A 15,212-nucleotide genomic window follows, 5' to 3' on the forward strand; every position below is an offset into this window, starting at 1 on the left:
TTATTTAAAAGGATATCCACAATCGTAATCCAAATCCAGGCAAGGGCCATACACAAACAAACAATCCAAACAATCACAACAATCACATCACAACCATCACAACAACACGGGCAAAAGAGTAATCCACGGAAGAGGCAAGAAATCCAAGAGACATGAAACTATGGAGAATGCTCAGGATTGCAGAGTAACACTAAACAAGACTTCGCAGATAATGAATGAGAAAACCAGGGTTATATGGGGTGAGCTAAACAAGATAATGAGACACAGGTGAATGTGATAATGGATGAAGAGTCCGAGGGCCCTATCTTGCACTCGGCGCAAATGACTTTGTACACTGACGCATATATCATTCCTATTTTGCACCCGCACAAAGCGGGTTTTTCCCTCCACAGACGCACGTCGGTTAACTAAGAAATACACTTGCGCTCCCCGGGGCGGTTCAGCGCAAAGAGGAGGCGTGTTCCGGCGCAAACTTTCCCTCATGCTATTTTGCTGTTCTATAAAACAATTGCGCCACTGACCAGAAAAAAACTAGTCTAAAGTCAGTGGCGCGTTGCGCGTTGTTCATTATGCTATTTTAAGGGCGCATGCTTGGCCATAATCAATGTAGCGTGTGCACAACGCGCATACACGTTGATTCTCTCATCTAAGCAGCAGTTTTCATTTTTGCAAATCATACATTATTACGATAGATAGATAGATAGATAGATAGATAGATAGATAGATAGATAGATAGATAGATAGATAGATAGATAGATAGATAGATAGATAGATAGATAGATATATAGATAGATAGATAGATAGATAGATAGATAGATAGATAGATAGATAGATAGATAGATAGATAGATAGATAGATAGATAGATAGATAGATAGATAGATAGATAGATAGAAAGACAATTTATTATAAAAGCATGTTACACATTTACCCAAATTTTCATACGCCTGTTTAACAGAAGTTAATTTGGGTGGGTTTCTCCATCCCCAATGTCACTTCTCTGACGAGAACGCTGCTCTCCTCGGCTGTGAACCGCTCCTGGCGCGCGCCTGGCAAATCCGCCGTTATAATAGGAATCCGCTTTAGAAGAATGATAACCGCAGCACCCGAGACGCGCTCTCTGCTCCTCACCACGGCTCGTCTGATGTGCTGCGGTTATCACTCCGCCCAAGTAGCAGTGCTTCGCCTTCAGAGAATATAGTTCCCAGTATTTATACGGTTAAAATATGTCTGTGTCTCATGTGACTTTGTTTTTTGTACACTCTGTGACTATACAAATCACAACATGTAAATAGGAAAATGTTTGTGTTATTTTGTCACTTATTTGGATTAGTATGCTAGCTGCAACCATTTACATCCAGTCTTTGTGCTAAGCTAGGCTAGCGGTGGGTGCGTCAAACAGACTTATAGCACGCACGGAGATGAAAAAGGTATGTATGGACTTATCTAACTCTGGGGGATAAGGTGAATAGGCTAAAGTCCCAAAAAGTCGGAGTGTTCCTTTAAAGGGAATGTGAGATGACGCTCTGATTGGTTTATTTCACGTTACGCCCAAACCACACCTATGAATAATGAAGCTACTTCAGGCCAACCCCTTTTAGATTTGCGCCAGGCGCAAGAGGCATTTATCCCGCCGGGAAAATAGCAACAGCGCCGGGATCCGCCCACAAAGTTACTTGCGCTTTACGCTTTGACACTTGCGTTTCAGATCGTTAAAATAGGGCCCCGAGAGTTATGGGAGATGTAGTTTGTAAGGGAATGACAATAGTCTGATGTGGAGTGCCCTCTGGTGGCTCAAGGGCACTCCAGCTGGTGACCACTACAATACCTGAAACAATTATCCATTTATTTTTTTCAATGAGAAAAAAACCCCTCAAAACTTTTGGAATAGTTTATATCTTCATATAGGTAAGCACCTTGATTCTTCCAGATCCTTGTTAAAATGTATAAGCTGTTACTACTTAAAGGTATTGTAGGTAGAAATTCTATAAAAAAAAACTTTTTTCCAAATTTGTTTAAACTTTCTATATATATCAATGCATAATTAAAATGTAAGTACTCTGATAAAAAGAGTATAAAAATCGAGTGACTCTAGACCGTTTAATCTGCACTAAACACAGCTCTGTGTGGCAACCACCCTTTTGCCACACAGGACCTGCCCACTTGCGCGTACCTGTTTGATTTGAGGAATTCAAGAGGCACGGAACCTAGGAATAGCAAAACAATGGTAGAGAAAGACCAATCAAAATTCACATATGCAGTTGGCGAAGGCAAACCAGCCAAAAAAAGGAAGAGAGTAACGTTACTAGAAAAGGTAATGAACAAAAAGTCTTTCGATAAACAACGATTTATCTGTCCTCGAGCTGACGATGCGGTACTTGTCTCTGGAGTGTAGTCCTCATCAGAGTCAACAATGCTTTCATCATGGAAACTCTTACATGCAGAACACCATATATGTTATGAATGTTACACGAAATTCATCTTAATCACAGTGTAAATGATGGCAATGGAAAAACGTGTATCATGCAACCTGTTTTTAGCTTTGCCTTATAGATAACTAGCTCGTTAGCGAATCAATAAATATATATTTTAAACTTTACCGATATCAATATGCTAGCTTGATAGTGAGTACAAAAATACATCTTATTTGTTTATCTTCATAATGATAAAGTTAGATTTTTTTTATTACATGTGATTCTGACATGATGTCACTACATGCACTGCGCTCCTTCCTCTCCGCTCGTCTTCAGCTCAGCGGTCGGGAGTCGCGAGTTCATGTGTTTTGGGGGCGTGGCTTTGGAAGGTGCCCAGAAGGGAGGGGGTGGAGTGAATGGAAATAATGAGCTGTCTTTAAAACAGTTGTGAGAGGTCTACAAACATTCGATTTTTATACTTTCTTTTTCAGAGTACTTACATTTTAATTATGCATTGATACAGAAAGTTTAAACAAATTTGGAAAAGATTTTTTTTTATAAAATTCCTACCTACAATACCTTTAATAAAGGTACAACTAATACTCCAATAAATTACATTGTTCGTTTTTAAATTTTGGATCGACATTTTTTTAATTCATAATGTGTTGGTAATACCACTGATGCATAATGTGTTTTTCAGGAGTTCACACTTACAAATAAGTCAGATAGAATAAATGCATATTTGGCGTGCTGTCCGAGGAGAGGGCTCCGGGCTCGGTATGCGGCTCGAACCCATAGTACTCCCCCCGTTCCTGACTGTGGAAGAATGAGCAAGGAGTGAGGAGTTGGGGTGGTGGAGGGATGCTGAAACTGTCAAGGAATGTTAGGTGAGTTGACAGTGGATATGCTTCCTCTCGTGCTGATAGGGTAGACATGTAATAGTTTGGTGACGAGTTGATTGGAATGATTTATTTGAACGTGCTCCTCCCGAACCTTGTTTATAAAACATCATTTCACGAGTTCACACTTACAAATAAGTCAGATAGAATAAATGCATATTTGGCGTGCTGTCCGAGGAGAGGGCTCCGGGCTCGGTATGCGGCCCGAACCCATAGTACTCCCCCAAAAACTGTGAAATAAAATGCAGGACAGCCGCCAGAATGATGCTGATGACCCCCCAAAAACTTGTGAAATGTAAAGCTTAAGATATCAGCTGCGGGAAGAGGTGGTTGCTGGGAGGTTTCTTTTAACGTAGGACGGGAGTAGGTTGACTTGGAGTTGGATGGGTGTGCCTCTTGGGTGGAAGGTTGTAAATGGTGCAGGGACGGAGGAGGATGGTATGGCTGATACGGTGGAAATGAGGTGGATGGAAAAGAAGGAGAAGACACCGCTGCGGCAGTGGATCGGACTTCTTTGGTAAACGGAACTCCTGCGGGAGAGGAGTGCACGACACTGCTGCGGCAGTGGACCAGACTTGCTTTAAGTTAATGGAGCTCCTGCGGGAGCGGAGTAGATGGCACTGCTGCGGCAGTGGACCAAGCTGGATGGAGTAACAGACCTCATGCGGGAGCGGGGTGCACGACACTGCTGCGGTAGTGGACCAACCTTGCTTTAGGTAACTGGAGCTCCTGCGGGAGCGGAGTAGATGACACTGCTGCGGCAGTGAAGCAAGTTGGATGGAGTAACGGAGCTCCTGCGGGAGCGGAGTGTACGACACTGCTGCGGCAGTGGACCAGACTTGCTTTAGGTTGGTGGAGCTCCTGCGGGAGCGTAGTAGATGGTACTGCTGCGGCAGTGGAGCAAGCTGGATGGAGTAACAGAGCTCCTGCGGGAGCGGAGTGCACGACACTGCTGCGGCAGTGGACCAGACTTGCTTTAAGTTAATGGAGCTCCTGCGGGAGCGGAGTAGATGGTACTGCTGCGGCAGTGGAGCAAGCTGGATGGAGTAACAGAGCTCCTGCGGGTGCGGAGTGCACGACACTGCTGCGGCAGTGGACCAGACTTGCTTGAAATAATGGGGCTCCTGCGGGAGTGGAGTAGATGACACTGCTGAGGCAGTGGAGCCAGTTGGATGGAGTAATGGAGCTCCTGCGGGAGCGGGGTAGATGACACTGCTGCGGCAGTGGATCAGACATTGGTCGAGTTAATGGAGTTCCTGCGGGCGGAGTAGAGGGTGCTGCTGCAACGATAGATGGACTTGCCTTTGGCTTGCTTCCTGGGATCCTATGGTAGGTTGAGAGGACGTTTAGCTGAGTAGGGATCGTTGGGCTTCTTTGGTATGGAGGTGGTTAGAACGGATGTAACTCTTAAAGGCCTCCGACGACCAGCGGCCGAGCTCTTGGATTTGCTGCTGGGAAAGGCCTTTTTGGGCAGCTGTGGTTGCTGCACCTATGCGGAATGAATGGCTGGAAAAATTATTTGCTGGGATGTTTGCTTGGAGTAAGATGGATTTGAGATGTTTTTGGAACCAGAAACGTGTAACGGGGCGATTGAAATCGTCGGTGAAGAGTGGGTCGGAAGGGGACTTGGTCTGAGAGTTTCTGAATTGTGAGTACGCGAAGAGAGTTTGGTATGGTTGGATTGGTGATTGGAGATTGAAGATGTATATGAAGTGGCCTTTTTTCATTTGGTCTGTCTTGCTTTGTTTGATGAAGTAAGAGATGGTTTCGTTGTCTAATACTGAAAGATCTGAGATTGTGGGATGGACTTTAGGGTTGAAGTTGGAAGTGATGGTGAGTTCTGAGCATCTGAGGAAACCGAAGAAAGCCAATATGAACATGGCATCCAGTGTGCGGGCGGTGTTGGTGGAGTGGTAGCCTCGGCGGAGGGTAGAGATACATTTGGTGAGTATGTCCAAGGTTATTGGTTGTCTGGCATCTGGACGGGTTGGTTGGGTTTTTTGGATGCCTTTGATAAGCATTGATGTCTGGGAATTTGCTATGTCTGCGGAGGGTGAACCAAAAAGGAGTTTGTGGAAGAATTGGATTCCACTTAGATAGCCCTTGATGGAGCGGGCTTTGAGGTTCTTGGTGCTGTCCAGATAGGATATAAATGAAGTGATGTTGAGCAGAGAAAAACTGGGAAAAGGCTGGTTGAATGTGAAGTGGAAAGACTTAAAACACTTCCATGCGGTTAGGTAGGATTGGAGTGTGCTGGGTGAAACGGCTTGCAGAATGGAGTTAAGAGAGGTATCTAGAAGTGGTTTCAATGGATGGTTTAAGGGAATATTAACTCTGAATAGTGAGGTACTGGGGTTGGGCATGGGTCCGCCTCTGGTGCCAACAGCCTGAATTTCTGGAAAGCAAAACGAGAGAGAGAGTCAGCTATTTGATTTTTGGACCCAGGAACATGTTTTGCAGTTAAGATGAACTGGTCGCAAGCTACGATCCAAATGAGGCGTCTTAGGAGAGGCATTAAAGCGGGGGAATTTGAGCGGCCTTTGTTGATGCAATGCACGGTTGCTTCATTATCACAGTGTACCATGATGCTGTTAGTCGACCATTCTTTGCCCCACAAGAAGGCTGCTACCACTAAAGGATACAACTCGAATAATGCTGAGGATGTTAGTGATTGTGGTAAATCTAACAACTGGGCTGGCCATGTAGACGCGAACCAACGACCTTGGTAGAAACCTCCGAAACCAACGGAAGGAGCTGCATCTGTGAACAGTTGGATATCCGTAGGGAGAGAAATCAGATTATTATAGAAAAAAGACCATTGTTTAAGGAATGTTATCCATAAACTGCGCTTGTTGCTACATGAAGTAGTTAGGGAGATTTGGTCCTCTAGCTCGTGAACTGATGATGCAAGGAAGAGGAGATGTGAGATGAAAGGGCGACCTTGTGGGATAATGCGCATCGCAAAGTTTAAATGGCCGAGCAGAGATAGAAGCTCTCGTTTAGAGCAATTTGGATTTTCTAGAAGGGTGGATGCGACCAGAATAATCCTGTCGATTTTTTCCTTGGGTAGTGAGGCCTGGAAGTTGATTGTGTCCAACTTAATGCCCAGGAATTCGATGGATGTGGCTGGACCCATGGTTTTTTCTTGGGCGATTGGAATCCCGAGCTCGCTGAAGACTTTTTAGACTGTGAGAAGATGTGCGGCTGGGATGGATTCAGGCGGAGAGATGATCAGGAAATCGTCTAGCAAGTGGATTAGGTAGGGTATCGAGTAGTTATTGGAAAGAATCCAACAAATAGCCTCTGATAGCATGTCGAAAATTTTGGGGCTACTTTTGCTGCCGAAAGTTAAACGGACAGAAAAATAAAATTTTCCTTGCCATCGTACGCCGAACAAATGCCACGAATCCGGGTGGATGGGCATCACTTTAAAGGCAGAGGTGATGTCAACTTTAGCAAGCCAAGCGCCGTAACCTGCGTCTTTAATCAATGTTATGGCTTGATCAATGGTGTGGTAATGAAGAGAAAATTGTTCGAGCGAGATGAGGCTGTTAATGCTTGGAAACGGAGAATTATGGGGGGCTGAAAGATCGATTATAAGGCGTTTTTTGCCTGAAAATTTCCTGGTGGCCACTCCAATTGGGCTGATACGGAAATGTTCAAAAGGAGGAATGTCAAAAGGACCAATCATAAAGCCCGATTCGATTTCTTTTTTAATCAGGGTGTCGACTGTGTCAGGTTCGGCGAAAGCAGATTGGAGATTATCACATATGATACTCTGTGTGGGGAGGCTTTCGACGCCCGGATTAAAGCCATGCTCGAGACCAGACAGTAAATAGTCCTTAAAATCAGTGTTAGGGTGGTGGGATAATTCAGAAGACAGACGGGAAAAATTCACAGGAGTCGATAAGTAGTTTTTTTAATCTTTATTTACGGACCTTTTGACAGGGCATATAGTGCGCGCGTGCGCGCCGCCACAGTAGCTGCAAATATGTAAAAACCGCATTGAAATTATTGCAGGCTTGGTTGTTGGATGGGAATGAGATTTTTCTTCTTTGGGAATCCGTAGCTGAGTCGTCGGGATTAAAGTTTGCTGGTCGCGGGACATAACTGGTTGATTTTCCAGCTGCTGAATCTGGGCGGGGAGGATTTTCGGGGTTAATCAAAGGACAAGCTGTGGTGGAATGAGAGACGGATCTGCAAACTGCGCAGGATATGTTGCGGCAGCCTAAGAACACTCTGTTGTGTAGCTCTGTGTCAAGGGCTCCCCAGTAAGGGCACTGGTTCCACTGAGCTACACGGACGGCGCATTTTGCTGAGAACAATTTGTGGTAAGTGTAAAAATGTGTTCCTCCATATGACAACGCGAGCTCTGCAATTATCGCGAGATAGTCGTTCAGTTCTCGTCTTCTGTGGGGGAGTGCGGCGCAAATGATTTCGCTATACCGGCTGAAAGCAATTGCGAATTCGGAAAATGACAGGATGCGGGATGAATTGTGAACTGGGTTTTTCAAGGTGACTGCAAAATCGCCGCAATCGATTTGCCTATTTGAAACAGAGGAAGGGAGGATAGATAGAAGAGAGGATAAATCAATATCCGCACCTGTGAGTATCTGGGCTCTGATGTTGTTGGTCACGAGGGGCGGTTCCATGGCTGTAGCGTTCGGCGGGATGGGCATCGGCGTTGCGGAAAATAGGGTGAAAGAAGAATGGTTTTGGGGAAAAGTATTAGGAGGGAAAAAGCCTGAGACCGAAGCCGTTTGTGGAGGCAACCTCACACTTGGGTCGGTCCCTAAAGCTTGGGGGGGAGCTGGAAAAGTTGGGAGAGAAGAGAGCTGGAGAGGTAGGAAGTGTGAGTGGGCCTGCGGCTCTAGCTGAGGCAACCTCGCGCTAGAGACTGACGGTGGGACTGCAGGCCAGGGACAGGGAAAAGGGTTGGAAAAAGTTACGGGAGGATGGTGGGGTGGTTGGGCTTGAAGCGTTGGCATACTCACGTTTAAAGAGCGGCCTGTTTCGCATGAAACTGGCAAAGTAGCGTGAGGTGCGGTGCTGGAAAACGCCGCGGTCTGTAGCTCAGCAGAGCGGAGAGAGGAGTGGGGCCTGGCGGCGGCGGAATCTGGGGCGCGGCCCAGGCTAGCTGAAGGCCTGCTGTGGCCTGGCGCTCGCGTAGAACTGGGCCCTGCGGCGTCGGGAGAAGGAGTTTTCTGAAAACGTGAGTTTGATGTTTTGTTACTTGCCTTTTTTGCTGTTTTTGAAGGTGGAGTGGATTTCGGAGAAGGGAAAGCTGCCTGGAGAGAAACATACAAGTTGTACAGTTGCGATTTGTTCATCCTCCTAGAAAAATGAACGTCAGCGCTGATTAGCGCTTGTCTCAGCCCCAGCACTGTCTATTTCTCGATTGCCGGAATATTGGGTTGTGCTGAGGTGTAGGAGGAAGCTGGAGATGGTGGAGGTCTTGATGGTGGAGGTGAGGGCAAACCACGGCGCCTCGGGGTACGAGAGGCGGCTCGGCTAGGCCGGCGGCCGCGCCGTGAAGCTGGAGGTTCGGGAGCGGTATCCTGTTGAGCCTGGGAACTCGTAGCGGTGATAGGGAGCTGAGATGGAGCCTGGCTGATGAAGGAGTCGTCATCGGAAGGGTAGAGTTCGATCTCTGACATTGTGGCAAAAGGGCGGGACCAAATGCTGAAACTGTCAAGGAATGTTAGGTGAGTTGACAGTGGATATTTATATATGCTTCCTCTCGTGCTGATAGGGTAGACATGTAATAGTTTGGTGACGAGTTGATTGGAATGATTTATTTGAACGTGCTCCTCCCGAACCTTGTTTATAAAACATCATATAATGTTATCTTTTTTTGTGTGTTATGAAACTTTACATGAAGATTTGATGTAATTTCATTCCTGTAGAGGTTCTATCAGTCCTGTCTTTTCTATCTGTTTATTGTTTAATGCATTATAATAATAATAAAAAGCTATTAGCAGTAAATTTGATCAATTCTGTGATTCAAGTTATACTTAATAAAGCTAAAGATTTACCTATACAGATATACTTCCTTAAAATATCTAAATTACAGCTATTTAATTTATTTAAATATTTCTCTACCAGACTTATTCTTACTCTTATTCTGTTTGCTTCTGTGACATTTGTCGAAAAGATGTTTTCAGCAACTTGTCCAAGTTGCCTCCTCAAGACATCTAATAATTAATTTACACTTTATTCTGTTTATTTACATCTTTGCTGTCTCTGAAGTGCTACATGTGTTGTCATTTTGTGTTAGACCATGTTTCTTTATAAGTGTGGTTGTGTACCACCTTAGCGGAAGTAATCATTATGCTTTTCGCTCATCATTTAGCCATGACTGGCTACTTACTCCTCTAAAACTCATTTAGTACAATGAGAAGCTTGGCCTAACAAAGACCCCATTCAGTTTGTAAGCTTTTTCTCCCTCCCTCTGATACAATTATCTCCACAAAGCCATGTAAACAAGAAGCACAATAGACACAGCCTTGCCCTGGGCTGTCATTACAGCAGATTTTCCATGCAGTTATGCTCTAAAATCTTATGCACGGCCCTTTCGGAGACTGGGAGGAGCCCATGTTGGGTATAACTCTTTCATTGCAAAACAAGGCCACCGCTCTGCCTTGACACATGGCCTGACCTTTTTTCCTAGGACACAGCTTTTATCACAGAGACGAGATGAGTCACACACACAGACATGAATTTGAATGGATAATGAAGTCTAATATGAATGCACAATAAAATAATTGTGTAGATTTGTGTTATGTTTACCAATGATTTCTGGGGATGAGAGAATGTAACGTTCTTATTATTTTAATTAGGTTTTTCTGTGCCCGCCTTTGCAAAAATAAACTGTGGTGCAGCTTTAAAGATTAACTGATGTTAAATGGACCTATATGCTTTTTGTATTACAAAGGAAGTTATTCTCTTTATCAGTCTTAAGTTTTCTTCCAGGAATGCAAACGCCACAATATTCCTAAATAATTCCCGCCCAAGGCATACGTAAAATTAGTTAGTTGTGTGTTGAAATTTGCGGTTATGCTAGGGGAGTGACATTTCCCAAACATGCTTGAAAAGGTTGACCAATCACAACACACGGACCCAGCCGGCCAATCAGAGCCCATTGCGCTTTTTGGAAGGAGGGGCTTCATAGAGACAGGAACTAAACAGAGCGTTACTGACAGACTGGGAAGAGAGAGGAGCTGCAACAATGTCAAATATGTGGAAAAATAATGTGTTTTTTGAACATTCAAGCATGAAAACCTATTCTAGAAGAGACTAGAAAAATCAAGACTTTGAAAAAGGGCACAATAGGTCCTCTTTAAATTATGATTGTGTGTTTCTTTCTGCCCCAACTTGATGTCCGCCTCATCATACGATGCAATTTCAACTTCATTTCATTTTTTAAATGCAAATAGTTGTGCTGTGCATGTCGTATATATATTTTCACCTAGGACTATTCAAGTGAAAACATGAAAATCTCCCCGGATCCATCTTCAGATGTAATGTACTATACAAGAGAGGACAAAAGCAAGGAAACAACCAGGACTATTGACCTCTGGAGCAGCTTCTACTTACGCTACACAACAAGCTTCCCTCGCTATTTTCAGTGCGGCGAATGACAGCATGAGGTCAGACTGTGTGCTCTTGACACCTTCACTGTGAGGTCAATACTTCACTCTTCCACATGCCATTTTCTGCCACAGTGAAGAGGATGAAAGAGGCCGCATGGACCCTGTTTCATATATATACTCCATATGTCATGAGTCACACTTGTCTCTGGGGATATGATGAAGATATTGTTGCACAGACAAACTTGTGGAGGATGAAATAACTGTACATAGTGAATCCACACCTGGACAAACACAACACAGCTGTCAGGATTTTGTTTATAACCCTTCATTCTCATTGAACACTAATTCCATGCAAGCAGGTCTTAACGCTGCTTTATCCTCCAACTGGAGTTGGGATATCATGAAATAAGGCGAAGAGATGATACAGGAAACAAATGGCTGATTGGACAGACTCCTGTATTTTTAAAGTCGACATGTTGCAATAGTCGTGATAGTCTTTTCTATCTTCTCTATTGTGACATATATCTGGGTGAAATGGCTTCTTGAACAAGAAAAAAAGACTTGATTTTGTCCAATGGGAATTGATTGGATGGTTGTGGTTTGCTATTGGTCGATCTCGTGTGAGTGACAGGTTGCCCCGCCCTCACGCCAGTAAACACATCATCAGAGAAGAGAAAGGAGGGGAAGTTATTTTGATTAAAGATTATGAGGGCAAAAAAAAAAAAATTATTAAAAAATACTACAATATTTCATAAAAAAAAACAAGAATTGTTTGATCAGAAATTATTTTGATTTCACGGTGACTTTAATTCTTCTGTTTATGGAGTTGTCATTTTTGTTTATAGCTACACATATGGCTTCCTAACCAAAGGTGCTTTGAAGCAATATTTTGTGATGCCCTTTAATAATAAATAAGTAAGTTTGAGCTTCCACTAACCATTTTTGATGTGCTCTGTGTGTGCGTTGATCGATGTTTATATGTGAATAAAAGCCTAATTAAATATGTTCACCACCAGTTTACAAACATCAATTACAACGAACAATAAAATTTATTACACTTTTTATAATTTGTGTTTATTAATTAGAGCCTTTTTATTAACCTACTTTAACCTAGATTAATAAATGCTGTGAAGAAAAGACACGCTGCTGTGAGTAAGTAAGACATGCTGCTGCTGCTTTACAATATACATGAATTACCCGTAGCAGATCTAAACAGGTGGAGCTGGGGAAGGTGGAGGGTTTCTGAAAGTGATGGACACCCTGCTGCGTTGTCGTGGGAACATCCAAGGTGAAAATAATGAGGAAATTTTGTCTTTCGTTGCTCCCTTCAGCAAGTGCGTTCCAAACGGCTACATGATAATAATAATAATAATAAAAATGATTTAAAAATGAAATAAATAATCATTATTATTATTATTAAGTGTGTTCCAAACGGCTACATGATGGCACACAAGTGCCCTGCTCACTCCAAAGTCCCACTTCAAGGGTTCTGCCGTCTGCCCTTCGAAGGGAGTAGGACATAGGGATGCCCACGAGCAATAAGCATGTCCCAGCCGAGTTCGTCACTTATTGGGGTCACCTGGAAACGTTTCCGTTGTGGTCTGTGCTATTTGCCCCACCTCCACTCTCTCTCAATTTATCGATTTCAAACCGCGTTTTTGAGACTGCAGGAGAAAATAATCAGCAATGGTGTTGACTTATGAATTTGCACATGGTTTGTCTTAAAGCACATTAAACACCAAACACATTAAACACCACATAGACATAATATTATTTAAACAACATAAAAATGGATTGATTTTCACTAGAGGGGGACTTTAAATGTAAACTTTGAGAGAAGACTGTCAGAATGTTAAGAACATTAAAGCAGCACTGAGTAGGAATTCCGTTTTTGTCAAACAGCGACCCCTAGAGTCGCTGTGGAGTACTTGTACTGTCGTGAATAGCACTCACGCAGAGATGGCTCGCACTCACGGCCGGATCCCCTCCCCCTGTACACCGGTACCTGTTCAGTAGGATGGATGCTGTAACGAGTGGAAATAAGGTATGGCCCCTTTAAGAGCTGCGCGCGCCCTGTTTAACTGTCGGCAGTCTGTATTGTATGTGCGCCTCGAACACCACATGTATACGGCGCCGGGTTATTTCTGTTTGATGCTCATTTTATCAGAATTTTATCAGATCTGTTTTTTACCGTAAAGCTATTCGTTACCTCGCGAGACCTGATATCACACGATACTTCCTAACACTGAGGCCGGCGGCCCGCCCGCCCAAAGTTGCAAGGGTGGTTTTGCGGCTCACAGGCACCAGGGGGGTGCGAGACGAACACCATTCAACACGAAATCAGTAATATAAACATTACAATGACTCCAAAGCTGTTCGGTTAAGGTAAAAAAGTTACTTAGTTCACCTTTAATATCAAATGTCAGGTGGGTATGGAAGCTTTGCATGGACAAACACATAATCTTCAGAATAGTTAAAACCAACATGTTTGATCAAATGTTTTAGCATTATACATTTACATATAAATGTATTATTTGTAAGAATAACAGTTTTTCGCCAACACCTTTCGCACCTTTAAAGGAGGAGGTTAGCCCATTGAAGAGTCCAGTCTTTGAGAGTGCTGCAGGATATGATTGGTATGTTTGAAACACTGTATTTTTGGTCCTCCAGAGGCCTTTGTAGATGTGTTTGATCTGCTATTTTCTCCCTCCACTTCAGTGGGATCCTGCAGAGCCGCGCAGTCAGAGCAGCTCACCAGAGAGAGGAGGGTTAGTGCTTTCACTCACATCCCGGATTAGGGCTTCCGGCCGCCCATGAGCCTCTCACTGCATCCCCGCTGAGGTCACTCTGGCCCAGGTCAGGAACAGAAAAACACCTCCTGACACTACAGTCTCTCTCTCTCCCTTTCTGGGTCTGTGCCATCTACGCCTGCTGTGGAAAAGCAGTGTACGGACCTCAATATCAACTCCAGCGTTCCCAGACAAAGTCCCTGAACGCTGCGCTCTAGCTGAGCCAGTCTGAACTAACAGCATGTCCCTGTGTGGAGCATGAAATGAGAGTAAAGTGTTCCGATTTTTGACAACCTATTTTAAGAAAGAATTCACTCAAAAGGAACATTTCAGTCATCTTTTATAGATTCGCCATCAGGTCCTTCTGAACCCATTCTTCTGTGGAACACAATAGGAGATATTAGGCAGAATGTTCATGCTGCTTTTTTTTTTCATGCAATGAAAACGAAAGAGAATGAATAAATGCTGTTGAGTTCCAACGCTGCAGAAAAGTATAGTCGATAAATATAGACTCGTACACAAAACTTATTTCAAAATGTCTCATTTTCGTTTAGTTTATCTTGATTTACTAAAATAACTAAAACTGAAATAAAATGAATAAAAACTGTGGACTTGTTTAAAAACAAAACAAAAAAAGACTAAAATTAAAATGAAAACAGATTTTTGTCATTCTTAAAGTGATCCAGCATCCATACACATTTGCTTTCACTGTGCAGAAAAGACAGTGATAGACAGTATTTTCTATCAAAAAAAAGTATTGTGTTTCACTGAAGAAAGAACGTTTGAATCTGGATGTGAAGGACAGCTGTAAAACACACTCAAAAACACACACGCACATCATTCACAAATATCCACGCACAGTCATAAAAGTTCCCAGAGCTTGTATAATTGTATATCGTTGACCTTTTTTCTCTCCAGTCTCCAGGCATGTAACGCTGCACGACTCACACACCACTTACCCAAAGCAAAAGAGATCATCTGCCCAACATTATTGGGCTAAATGCTTTTCGACTGGATATCTATTTTCAGGAATTGCGTAAGCAAAGAGTGTTCTGTTTTAAATGCTTCTGTAACGTATGCCCTCGTATCGCATAATTGAATTGAACAGCACATGTTGGTGGAAGGACATGAAACCAATCCTCAGCGTACGCAATCTGCTGTAGAGAACTGAGCCCAGGCAAGATTACATAAGACATGGAGGCGTGGAAACTAGGTAAAGAAAGAAAGCATGAATTAGATGAGTAGATAAACAAAGAAGTGGAAGAGGGAAATAGTAAGAAAAGCTCAACCAAAACAACATTTCAGTTTTGACCTTTTGACATCTATATTATGTTGACATCAGTAGTGAGATGTTCATAACCTTTTGATTGTGTGGATGACATAAAGAGATAACCTTCTGCTTTGGAACGTCTGCTTCTTCTCCGTCTTATCTGCGGAGTTCAGAAAGGGCTGTAGATAAAGATTCAGGCCTTCACTTTTATTTGCTTCACTTTTCCGAAGGGATACTGGAACACACTTTG

General features: G+C 43.4%; 1 protein-coding gene across 1 annotated transcript; it reads right to left on the minus strand.

The window, feature by feature from the left end:
* Window positions 1–4,657: 4,657 nt before the first annotated feature.
* On the minus strand, window positions 4,658–7,990 carry LOC130100357 (uncharacterized). The gene is made up of 2 exons (XM_056265785.1): window positions 7,915–7,990; window positions 4,658–5,706 (listed from the first exon to the last, which is right to left on the minus strand). The coding sequence occupies exons 1-2, from the start codon at window positions 7,988–7,990 to the stop codon at window positions 4,658–4,660; spliced, it is 1,125 nt and encodes a 374-aa protein (XP_056121760.1).
* Window positions 7,991–15,212: the final 7,222 nt, after the last annotated feature.

Source organism: Rhinichthys klamathensis, unplaced genomic scaffold, assembly GCF_029890125.1.
Source record: "Rhinichthys klamathensis goyatoka isolate OS25496 unplaced genomic scaffold, OSU_Roscu_1.1 h1tg000240l_1, whole genome shotgun sequence".
Taxonomy (NCBI): Eukaryota; Metazoa; Chordata; class Actinopteri; order Cypriniformes; family Leuciscidae; genus Rhinichthys; species Rhinichthys klamathensis.

Excerpts from the sequence above, each read along its gene's own strand:
- LOC130100357 (XM_056265785.1), bottom strand. The coding sequence starts at position 7,990 with ATGCCCATCCCGCCGAACGCTACAGCCATGGAACCGCCCCTCGTGACC. Across the intron at positions 5,707-7,914 it reads CAGAGCCCAGATACTCACAG|AAATTCAGGCTGTTGGCACC; the intron begins GTGCGGATATTG and ends TTTGCTTTCCAG.